The sequence below is a fragment of the Candoia aspera genome, chromosome 1 (genome assembly GCF_035149785.1).
Source record: "Candoia aspera isolate rCanAsp1 chromosome 1, rCanAsp1.hap2, whole genome shotgun sequence".
In the NCBI taxonomy this organism is placed as follows: Eukaryota; Metazoa; Chordata; class Lepidosauria; order Squamata; family Boidae; genus Candoia; species Candoia aspera.
In genome coordinates this window covers 40,758,068-40,770,982 of record NC_086153.1, presented here as the reverse complement: position 1 = coordinate 40,770,982, position 12,915 = coordinate 40,758,068, and the positions used below count along the sequence as shown (strand labels likewise).

At 39.8% G+C, this 12,915-nt stretch overlaps 1 protein-coding gene across 3 annotated transcripts in view; it reads left to right on the top strand.

The window, feature by feature from the left end:
* Nucleotides 1-12,915, top strand: part of EPAS1 (endothelial PAS domain protein 1) — a 132,947-nt gene that overhangs the window by 78,936 nt on the left and 41,096 nt on the right. For all 3 annotated transcript variants that reach the window (XM_063302764.1, XM_063302756.1, XM_063302770.1), the window contains exons 3-4: nt 7,464-7,615; nt 12,108-12,192. In XM_063302764.1, the coding sequence (XP_063158834.1) occupies nt 7,464-7,615; nt 12,108-12,192 (237 nt within the window). The remainder of the gene's footprint in view (nt 1-7,463; nt 7,616-12,107; nt 12,193-12,915) is intronic.

Genomic DNA, 12,915 nt, shown 5'->3' with positions numbered 1-12,915 from the left:
CATAAAAACTGAATATATATCATTAATCTAAAATTTAAATCTGGCGTCTTAAAATGTCAGTGTCTTTGCACCATTGAAAAACAATTGTTTTTCTTTCTTTTCTTTTCTTTTCTTTTTTCTTTTTCTTTCTGTCTTTTTTCTTTCTTATTTACTTATCACTTTTCTTCATTTTTCTTTTTTTCTTTAAATTTGTATTGTTTTTACTCTGTAAAAAATCTCTTCAATAAAAATTAATAATAATAAAATAGGAAAACAACATTTTTGCTACATCCCATGCTTGGTAAATCTATAGTTCTTTGTATAATGATAAATTCCAAATGTTTGGTGTACTGTGGAGTTCAAAAGTTCATTCACATCTTGAAACTATACTGATCTTTGTAACACCGTATTTACAAACTACTGGATATTAAACCAGAGTGGTTTAGAAACTTGGTTAGTTATAAGTTGATCTGAAGTATTAATGCCCCTGCTTGCCCATGACTTCCAAATAAAAGGTTTATGTGCAATTGTCCCTGAGTGAAAGTTTTAATAAAACTTATGCTTCCATGAGCATCTTCTAAATAAGAAAATGCAGTAGAACTATTGCTATAAATGGCATCAAGCTTCTGCCATGAGGCTTTCTAATTGTGCCCAAAGTAGGTTTTTGACTTGGTTGCTTATATACCATAAAACATTTAGCCAAAATATATGTCCAGTGATAAAGCTGAAAATCAGGAAAGTTATTAGGATAACCGTAATTTAGATAATCTAGGGGGTTGTCCTTCCCATCAATCTCGAAATAACATTTAGTTTTGCAACGTTAATGGTTCCCTATATAGGTCAGTGTAATTTTTAAACATTTATTTATACTGATTTTGATCTAAGGATTTTTATTTACATCAACAAATATCCTTGGAATAATTATTTCTGATATTTAAAAGAATCCGATCAAAAAGTAACACCTAATTTTTACACATTTTCATGGAAAGGTTAGGGCTTATAAGAGACATATTGAACTTGCTCTGACTAGCCTCATAATTTATCAAATCGTTACATAATACCAGACATAATTATCAAACACAATTATATTATCAGCATACAGTAGGAGTTTATGTACAACCCCAGCCTCTGTTATTCCTAAAAAGTCCTGTTTCTCTGTTAAGAAAGGACAATGTTTCCAACATCAAATTAAATATAATAGAAGATAAAGGATATTCTTGACAAGTTCCACAGAGCATCTTAAATAAAATAATGCAGATTTGTGGATATGTAGGTGTATAACCTGTGCCCAGAAAAGGTCCCATGCCTATCCTATGGATAGGTGTGTTTTTGTTTTGTCCCTTTGAGTCATTGTAGATTCCTGGCAACTGCCTGGATTAGTCCCTGCAGTTTTCTTGGCAAGATTTTGGAAGTGGCTTGCCATTGCCTTCTTCCTAGGGCTGAGAGATAGTGACTGGCCCAAGGTCATCCAGTTGGCTTTGTGCCAAAGGCAGGACTAGAACTCACAGTCTCCTGGTTTCTAGCTGGATGCCTTAACCACTACACCAAACTGGCTCTCTCTATGGATAGTACATTGCGCCAAAGGCCCTTATGGCCCTGAACCTCTTGTCCTTCAGGGAAGAAGTTAAGACATGGCTCTTCCAGCAGATTCTGGGTCAGTTTTATGATTTATTTTCTTTTTTATTGTTTTAACTGTCTGCAAGCCTTCCAGTCACTGAGGAATGGGCAGCCTTTAAAATTGATTGAATAAGTAAATTCCCTAGCAACTCTGAGAAAGACTTCTGCCTGAATCAATGGCCTGATTTAGTTTGAGGTAACTGTCGTCCCATTCAGAGCTCTGTTTTATGAGGACTTATATATGCATAGCTTGGAGTTCCACTACAACTTCCATTTTCCACTGTTCTGAACATACATATTCTTATGGCTACACCTCTATAACCTGATTGCAAACAGCAAACAAAAGACCTTAATTAAGAAAATGCCTTTCTCAGAAAAGGCGCTTATATTTGGCACTTATTACAAAATGTCATTAGAAAATTATTTAGACACAGTGTAAGACAATAATAATCACTTTAGAGCCACAGTCAAGCTGGATGGGTGGGTGAACTAAACTGTTTCCTTCTCTGCTCAAGTTTATTGAGGTTCAAGACAATGGTTCCAGTAGCTGCTTGAAATTCTCAGTCTATTCCGTCATTTTTCCTGCTTTCCAAAGCCTTCACATTTCTTTCCTTTTTGTTCTCATAGGATTGGCTGTAATAGTAGGCAGAGGGAAGCAGCTGCCACATACGGCAGGTACAGATGAGAATCAGCTTCACTTTTTTGACTGCTGCTCTCTGGAGTTAGACTCCAAAAGAAGAGATTCTTCCATCCTGCTGGCTTGGCAGGCAGGCCTTCATCCCTAACCACCTTTTCACAACACATCACAGGCAGTGCTATCGGGAAAGGTCTCTCTGACTGAGTGAAAAACAGATAGCTATCTGGCATTGCACATGCACTTATGCTGTGTTTATGTGACACATGCTCATGCAGCCATTAGTACATGGTAGCATTTATTGAAGCAGAGAAGCACCACAAGCAATGGCACAGTGAATGAATGGCAGCGAACTGCTGCTCCTGTGTCTGCCATTAACCCTAGTGGAATCTACTGTCTGGGCTAGTGTTGAATTCAGAAGATATTCTTGTCCTCAGGGTTGCAACTGGGGGGGGGGCAACTGGGGCATGTGCCCTGGGCGCCATGGTGGGGCGCCAAAATGAGAACTGGGGGCGCGCCAAAATGGGCACAGAATCCATGTTTGCCCAGGGTGGCACAGTCCCTGGTTGCAGCCCTGCTTGTCCTCTGTTCATGAAAGCACCACTGGATGCCTCCATCAGCATGCAGCCTTGGGCCAGCCCTTCATGTCTCTGAAATAATCCTTTATTTTAAAAGGGGCCCTCCGCAGAGAGCATCTGCATGTAAAGGGCACCGGCATGTACATGCAGATGGTTTGCCGCTACATGCAGGAACATAGAAACTGCCCTGATGATGTTTTTAGGCCCAAAGTGCTGATTTAGGCATGTTTGTCGTTGAATGTGTATCCCACATTCTCATGTAAAGAGAGGGAAGGGTACTTCCACACCTTACTCCCTAAGCCAATTGCTCCCAGTAAGGTAAGGTAAAGATACTTTAGCGTTGAGTTCCATATCCTGATGACTTCATATTGGTGTCGCGTTTGCAAGATGGGTGGTTATATAAATTTGATAAATAAATGGCAACAGAATGAGCTAACTGGAAATTACAGCAGTTGGAGGTCATCATATCTAGTGAGAGCCACTTTTCTAGGAAAAATAAAAAGTATCTCTTCACCTACTTACCTATGAATGGGGTGGATGGATCAGTGAATGACTGTACTAACTGTTTTTGGCCCTCCAACATTCAAATCTTCCCTACAAACACATACACATATGTGCATGTTTTGCTTTGTTCCCAATATTGTGTAATTAACCTTTGCTATGGAAATTTTTCACAGATGTGTTAGAGGTAACATTACTGATGGCTTCCTCCTCCATAAATTATCTCTACTGTATTCTTTTTTAAAGCATCTGTGACACTGGATGCTGTGCTTTCTCCGTTTGAGCTAACTAACTAACTAAATAAATAAATGGGAAGGAAGCCCCATGCACTGCAACATTCATTCCATGTCAGTGAACCAATTAACTTCCTGGCCTTTGGTTCAATGACCTTGTTTGTGATTTCACTGAGGAAATTAATTTGTCTTCCCTTCATTCCCTGCATTTCAGTCTATCACATACAAAGCAGAACTTTGATTTTATCTTTGTGGTAATCTTTTGGGTTAAACTAAGACAAGTGAGACAGTGAGAGTGAATGGCACAAGGTGACCAAATGAACTTCAGGCATAGTAGAGACAAGCATCTAACTCTCTGGGGAATTCTGGGAGCTGGCTGGGGAATTCTGGGAGTTGAAGTCCAGACATCTTAAAGTTGCCAAGGCTGAGAAATACTGCTCTATTAGCTAGTAGAATTTTGCCACTGGTATACTGATTGTTTTCTTTTCCTTATATTTTGAACCTTAGCATTTGCTGTTTTGAGCTCTTTTTTCCCCCTTAACCTCAGCACATCTTGAGCTTTTGCTTTCTTGACTCCATTACTACAGCTGTGAGCTATCTCCAGGACTGTACTTCAGAACTTCCTTGGTGATCTATCCTTCTTTCCACTTCCTGTAAATGTCCATTTTTTGTTTTCAGATTTTCACTATGCTCTTAGCATGACCACATTGATTTCTTTGGTACTCCATTTTTTTCCTCATTGGAATAGTTTGCAGTTGCACTTTTAGTATCTCCTCCTTGAGGAACACCCACCTTCCATGAGCTAATTTTCCCATGAACTTCTTCTGCCATAGAATCTTATTAGCCACTTTCTTAGTTGATTAAAATCTGTTTTTTGAAGTCCAAAATACATATTTGGCTACATTCATCTGCAACAATATTATTTTTAAAAAGCTCAAATTCATGATACTGGTTATTTTTTTCTTATTTTTTAAGTTGTATCCCTTTGGAAGGAGAAAAACTGAATGTGTTATTCTTAAACTTAATAACTAAATTGAACCAATGTAACCCAGTCTTTTGTTGGGTAATATTTCTGTACTACCAAAAGTTGATGCTTCCATAAAGGGCTTTTTAAAGGTCATGATTCAGTTAGAATATATATTATCCATGAACTGAGCCCTATTTCCTGCCCAGTGTAGGATAATTGTTGCAATCGTAACAATTTGGGGTTTTATAAGTGTTCATTTTTTTTTTAAAAAGTGCACCTATATGTGTTAACAGTCCTTGCTATTAAATATGCATCTATCTTTCACCAAATGTCTAATGAAAGTAATTAGCTAGAGATGGAAACTTATTTCTTATACTAGATAATGTCATAAATGAACCGAAATTACAGTCAAGAGAATACATAAACCTATATGAGCACCTAGTATATTCTTCCCAGCTTGATTCCCCCTCCCAAAATCTCCCCAACAAATGTGAATATTGGTCTTGCTGGCACCAGGATGGGAAGGGTATCCTAACAAATTCTGGCTTTATCTTCTGTGAATAGCCCCCTCTCCATGATATGCATGTTCAATCATGAGATTCAGTTATGTCCAAATGTGTAATTTGGGGGGGGGGGGGAGGAGGAGATTATTCTTGGACTGCTTGATTCTGGAGCATGTAAAGTAGTTTTCTGGCCAGAAAACTAGCACTGTGGCCAGTATTGCTAGCAAGCTTTTCTGATGTTACCAAACTGTGTAGGAAATATTTGTAGAACACCATATGAGTTAGTAATTGTGTGAAAATATAATTCTCAATAACCCTTACACCTACCATGCTGTTATTCTCATGTTGGTATCTCCATGTTGCAGATAAGAGGGTAAGACTCAGGATCAAAGTCCCCTATTAAATTTGTCACTCATGTGATATTTGGAACAGTCTTCCTAGCTCATAGTACTTGTTCCTCTGCATTTCTAGAGTGTAGTAAAACAATCAATTTGTTCACTGCTGTGGCTAGTAAGTATGCAGCAGCAAGAAAAGGCAAAGTAAAGAAAAATAAAAGAGAAAGCTAAATAAAATAAAGGGAAGGAAGAATGACTGGCAAGAAGGAAAAAAAGGAAAGAAAATAATAATTAAAAATGGCAAACTAAGAATAAAAATTTGTGGCTAGCTAGGTCCAGGACCTCCTATATTACTTTTCTGTAATGATACTGTGTTGAGGCTTAACAACTGATTTACATACCTGGTACAGAAGCATGCTAGGATTATGTTTATTTAGCCCTGGTGAATCAGTAAGTAACTGCACCGATTTTGGAGGGTTTGATAGGGAAAATCCTAATATTATCACCTGCTTTCCCTTCCAACAGATAATGTTACTAAATGTATGAATAACTTTATTGATTAGTCAAATGACTATGTGGAGTCCTTGGTGCTCTCTGAGCCTTGTTGTTTTCTTGCAGACGTTTCATTGCCAGACTAGGCAACATCTTCAGTGCAAAGAAGGAGGTTTACTCCCTCTTTGCACTGAAGATGTTGCCTAGTCAGGCAATGAAACGTCTGCAAGAAAACAACAAGGCTCAGAGAGTACCAAGGACTCCACAGTTCAACTGTGAGCTACAAATATTTGCTTTGATTGGTATCAAATGACCATATCAGAAAGTTGGGCATCAGCCACTATAAGATATAAGATATAAGATATAAAATACAAAATATGATACCATAAAACAGCTAAAATACAGTAAAATTAGATAAAATATACTATGGTGAGATAAAATATGATAAAATACAGTAGGGTAAAATAGAGATAAAATTGTAAGATAAAAATGCAAGATATAATAAAACGAGTAATGAAATACAGAAACAATGTGAGTTTAAATGAAATCATCACCTTTACATGCCACCCCAATGTGTTCTATAAATTGTGTTCTTAGTTGGACAGCCCTAACTATAAATTTAACAATTCTATTGACCACATATGTATTTGTGCCCTGGAGGAAGTAACATAGTCTTTTGTTACGGTCCCAGTATGTGGTTCTGTCAATTAATGTCTGAGGGTACTAAGCCCTTGCTGGGGCATATAGTTGGCAGTTAAATAGGACATGTGCAATGTCTCCTACTTCAGATGCTCCACAAACACATGTCCTCTCAAATCAGGCACTTGATGGAATCGTCCGTATTTGACCATAGAATCTAGCTGCTCAAATCTTGCTCTAGTAAGAGCTATCCTATGGTATTGAATCAGATAGTGTTACTGATAATGCATATTCCCGGCAATTATATCAGGCAAGATGTTTGCATGTAGTTACATATGAGTGTCTCTTATAGGACTGGGGTGGTAGCAAATTTTTGCATCTACTACTAGGATGGTTATGTGTTGTACTACACCGATGGCAGTCTATCTGAAATTAACTTGTATTTGAAAGACTTACCCAGTAAAAGTCAGGTTAGAGAAAAACAATAACAAGAAAGGAATAGGAGACTTGCTATTCCTTGACATTAACAGTTAGCATCATAACAAAGTTCATCTATTAAAAATCTGCCCCATTATACTGAGATATATTTATCAGTAGTAATTACTTCCAAATTCACATCCTTCTATATTCATTAGCACATGTAATTTCCACAGAAATCCCTTTAAATCCTATTTTGGTGGTGTTCCTTCATTCCTTCCTTGGCAATGGGTAGACAATACCCTGTTTCTAGTGCTGTCTTATATGTGTTGAATAGGATATAAGTTCCACTGATCTCAGTAGGACTTAACGCTGAGTGTAGGATTCGAAGCCACATTGTCTAATTTACCATGACTCTGAAATGACTATACTATTATTTTCTGGTTAAATTGTGTATCCATTATTTATAATGTATAGGGATTTTCAGCAGGATTTCATTGTTAATTGCTAACTTTCTTTTCCTGTCTAATTTCCTTTTGGTTCTGTTCCCCGCAACCCACGCCTGCAGTCTGCACCAACAATGAGAGAGAAATTGAGACAGATCAGCAGCTGGATAACTTGTACCTGAAAGCTTTAGAGGGATTTATCACTGTCATCACACAGGATGGAGACATGATCTTTCTGTCAGAAAACATCAGCAAATATATGGGTTTGACACAGGTAAGAGTATTTTCTATTCATTTCTCATAGCAAGCTGGATAATATAACTCTCTGCTCTTTCTCACATTCTCTTCTTGGTAAAAGGAATTTTTTAAAATAAGATTGAACAAAATATTTCCTGTAAGGTCTCAGAGAGACAAAAGTTATCTGTACTGGTGTCTCTGCAGCGCTGTTCCAGTGAAGAGAGCAATGCATTTGCTATAGGATTAGAGACACAGGGAAATGCTCTGAAACCATAAGAAGTTCTACATAGACAGCTGTGTAGTGCAGAAGAATAGCCATTGGCGAAGGGATATGTGTGCACTTAACTGTCCAGTAAATCTACCATCAGTTTGGACAGTGTCCAACACCTGTTTCGAAGCAAGGTCTGAGCCGCTGTGTACAGGTGGGATTCACCATGCATCCTCCTTTTGGCTTCATATCCTTTTGATTTCATATTGGTGGTCTAGTTTTGATTCCCATCATTGTCTAGAGTTCAACTAAAGATTTGGGTGAGTTCATCTGGAACTATTTTTAATAAGGACAGGCCTATACAATACAGTACACAGGATGATCAACCCTGGTCTCCAGATGGTGCTGTTAAATGTCAGATTTGGGATAGCAATGCTCCTCCTTGAAGGCCTTACAATGGATGAGGCAGCCAATGTGGCATGTGTAACTGAGACATGGGTGGGGTTGAAGTGGAGTGTCCCCTTCTCTGAGGTATGCCCAGATGGGTTTCAGGTTTAGAACTAGCTGTGATCTCAGAGCAGAGGGGGTGGGGTGGCACTTGTCATCCAGGAAGCCCTAATGGCTTTCAGAGGCTTTGCACTACAGATAACCAGATATGAAACCCTGTGATTGAAGTTGGGCTCTAGGGAGCAGTTGGATTTGTTGCTGCTGTTCTCTCTTTCCTGCTATGCAGCAACATCCCTGCCTGAGGTGCTCAACTCTGTGACTGAGCTGCCTGTGGAGTCTCCAAGACTGATTGTTCTGGGAGATTTTAAATTCCCTTCATGTGGCATTGACTCAGGAGTTCACATGGTTACCATGACTAACATGGACTGACCCAAGTTATTGAAAGCCCAACACACGCAGGTAGGCACATGCTAGATCTGCTTTTTATCTCAGAACAGTTGCAACATAATTTAAAGGTGGAGGACATTACCATCAGTCCTTTGTCAGAAACAGATCACTCTCTGGTTGCTTTTCAGCTAACTGGGGCTGCCCCTCCCTCCAGCAGGAAGGAAGGAACTATTTGATCAGTCTGTCCCAGGTATCTAATGGACCAGATGGAGCTTGATGTTTTTCCTGGAGTTCAGCTGAGGCCTTGGTCTCCATCTGGAATGGGAGTATATTGAGGGCTGAGATCAGATTGCTCCTATGTGGGCTCTTCCTGTTTGCCCATCCCATGTTGCTTCTTGATTTTCTAATGAGCTTTGGAAGAGCACCACTGGAGAAAGATGAAGAGCAAACAAGTTCCCAATAAGGAGGCCAGGTGCTGGCGGCTGCTGTTAAATAGCATAGTGGTAGTACAACTCAATTATGGGCATGTGTACCTTTGCTTCTGGAGGAAACACTCTGCTTCAGTGCTCCAAAGCTTCTGATGCATCCTCCTGTATTCTGCCAGGATCTGGTCCTTTATCATCTGATTCTTCCCACATCTGGTCCTGCTAAGTCAGCCTAAGCTGATTGATTACTTAACCTGCTGGATCAGGATCCTCAGCACTGACTTCTCCAAGACAGAGGAGACCATAACAGTCACCTGGGAAGTGTTTGATCCTGTGACTCCTAAGGAAATGGATAGGATCCTGATGAATGTTAGTTTGGCTACCTGTTTATTAGAACCATGTCCCTCCTGGTTGATTAAGCCATCTCAAGAGATGAGTTTAGATCCTTGTAGTGGTAAATCCATTTTTTAAAGATAGGGTTGTTCCACCTGCCTTAAAAGATGTGCCCCCTCCTTAAGAAGTTATCACTAGGTCAAATAGTTCTGCACAATTTTCATCCAGTTTGTAACTTGCCCTTTTTGGGTAAAGTTGTTAAGAAGGTAAAGGAGGACCTCTGGTGAAGCTCCACAGTACTCTGGAAGAAAGAGAACTTGAAGCTTTTGCACAGATCCATCTGGTGTGCCAGTTATGCCCATTCCTAGAGTGGAAGGCCCTTTAGACAGTCACTTATGCTGTAGTCACTTCATGGATGGACTACTACAATGCACTCTACATGGGACTGCTCTTGAAGATCACTCAGAAGCTACAGGTAGTCCAGAATGTGCAGCACGGGCAGTGACAGGTGTGCCATATTACACCCATGTGTCATTGGTGCTTTACAAGCTGCACTGGTTGCCATTTGGTTTCTGGTTGCAATTCAAGGTCCAGGTTATCATCTGTAAAACCCATCATGTCATAGGGCCTGGTTATTTAAGGGCCCACCTATCTCAGATAGTTTCTTTCTGCCCAGTAAGATCAGGCAGAGTGGGCATGCTCCAGGTTCCTTCAATCAAACAGTGATCTATTGGGACATATGAAGCACCCCTTCTCTGTTGTGTTGCCTGCCCTCTAGAATAATATCCCCCTGGAGATCCATACAGCTACCCTGCAGCTGTTCGTCAAGTCTCTGAAAACCGGGGTCTCCTCCCAGGTCTAGGGTTAAGGGGACTGTTGAGCCTCTGTTCATTTTTTTTGATGTATTGGGTTGTTTGTTTCAGACATACATATCTTTTTTTCTTTCATTTTACTGTTTCCTATTTTTAGAGATGTAAGCCACCCAGAATCACTGGGAGCCAGGCAGCTTCTAAATCCAATACAACAGACAAACAAACAAGCAAAGATTATCTGGACCTGTTTCAGTCAGGTTTTAGACTGGGGCATAGTATGAAGAGAGCTCTGATCACATGTATTTATGACAGTTGGCAAACTGGGATGGGAGGGCTGCAACCATCCTGGTTCTTTTTCATATCTCAGTATCTTTCAATACCATTAATCATCCTTCTGGACCTGGATTGGGAGTGGAAGGCATGGCGTAGAGGTGGCTCTATTCCTTTCCAGTCTGTGTTGGGGGGCAGGGGGGAGATCCAGCCTGAATCCCTGGCTTGCAGAGTGCCTCAGGACTTAATCCTCCTATCCTCCTGTTTAACACCTTCATGAAACTGCTGGGTGAAGTCACCCATTGATAGAGGTCAGGTGTCATCAGTACACTGATGATACTCAACTCTGTATCTTGCCTCCTGGTTGACCAAGTGTGATGCTGTTGAGATCTTGTAACAGTGGCTAGAGGCTGTTTGGGTCTGGATGGTGAGGAACAAGTTTAAATGTAGCCCCAACAAGACTACGTTGCTATGGGTGTGCAGTTCTTTCAGGGCTAGAAATTCTCCATTTGGGGCTCAGATTGGAGTGGCATGCCTCCAGATGGAACTGGTGTGCAATTTGAGGTCCTCCTGGACTCATAGGTCCTGCTTGAATATGCTGTTTCCTGGCCTAGGAATCCCTTTTCATGGTCATTTATGTCTTTATCATCTCACATGTGGATTATTGCAATGTGTTCTACATGGGGCTGTCCTTGAAGACCACTCAGAAGCTGCAGTTGGTCCAGAATGCAGTGGCATGAGCAGTTATAGGGACACTTTGTTATGCCTATATGAGCTGCACTAGTTACCAGAGTCATTGTTGAGTTGAGTAGTCTTATAGATCTAAATTATAAACCATCAAACAAGCCAGGGCATCAATTAAATATGTTTTTTTTCCTGCCACTTGGCTACAAAGCAGAGTTGCCTAACATTTGAAGAATTCAGAGTGAATGATGGGTAGACTATATTTAGCTTAGTAAATCACAAGTAGCATAAGGCTGAATAAGAATTTTATATGCAGTTCATCATCTTCTGAGATTAATTAATGATATTCTACTTTCATTAGAAATAGCATTCATGCTCTGTCCATAAAAAGAGCTATTGACTCTTGGTTACTTTCCATAACAGTTTGTTGTGTAATCAAAACAACTGAAGGTTATCATTGAAGATATTCTAAGCCCTTAGAACAGAATGGGAAAGTATATTAAATAATACATATATAGTAATAGTTAGACTGTGAATTTACAATGAAAGGACATTTTTATTGTTAACAGAGCATTAATAATAGCAAAATGCCTTGCAATGACTATAATAGAGGTAAAACACCTGCCAGAAAAACATTATCTTTATCATGTGGCTTCTGTCAAACTTTGTCATGTGGCTTTTTGTGTATTTGGGGATGGATGAAATATTTATTTATTTATTTGCCAAATGTATATGGCCATCCAACTCACACACAGTGACTCTGGGAGGCTTACAGAATTAAAAACCAATAAAACAAGGAAAAACCAATAAACCTTCTCAAACTGTCTGTCTATCTCATTGCCCATTTCAAATTCATTTTGTTAATATTACTTTATTTCTTCACCTTTCTCAGTTGATGTTTATTCTGTCTTTGCTGCCAACAAGATGGAAATGCCATTCTTGGGTTATTTTCTATTTTTGTAGGTGGAATTGACTGGCCACAGCATTTTTGATTTCACTCATCCATGTGATCATGAAGAACTTCGGGAAAATCTAAGCTTGAAAAATGGTAAATAATTTTTAAAATGTACTTGATCCCTTGGAGGATTTATCATAACCTGAAGATTGAGTTTTCAAGTTTGTGCTACATGTACACATTATTTAGGAGCAAACAATCCCTGGTCCAAGACTGGTAGTGTAGTCAGATGATTCCTATTGGTTACTTTATGTTAGTGTGGTCATACCCTCATCCTTCTAGCCTCCTAGCACTGTCCTCCAGGTCCATTCTGCTTTGGGCAGCAAGTGAATCCAGCTTGGGATGTCTCCCCTGTAACCCCCAGGTCTCTGGGCTGATCTCTGGCTTGAGGACCTGCCTTGGAAAGATGGACCAACTCAAATAACAGCTAACTGTATTCAGAAGAAGCCCGAATTACAGCAGCCAAATTGTGAAGGGTTGTGTCTGTTGTGAAGCAGCAGAGATCTCTTGCCCACTTCATGAAGCACCAGCTCCATTACCAGTCAGCTGTTATTCAGGATTTTTTTGAATCTGAGCTTAGTATTTTGAAATTCATGCTCCTGGTGAACATGAGTTTAGTACTCCTCCCATGTTCAAAAGGATCTCCAGTAACAGCTGTACTGTAAAGGAGATGCCCCTTCCTAAAAAAATGTTGTTCAGTTCCAACATGTATGGACAGTGGTGGGGAGGACTGTGCAGTCCTCTCCACCACCACTGCTCACCTCCGCTGCTACCACCCATCGCCTGTTATTCAGGCTCCTTGTGAACAGAGATTTA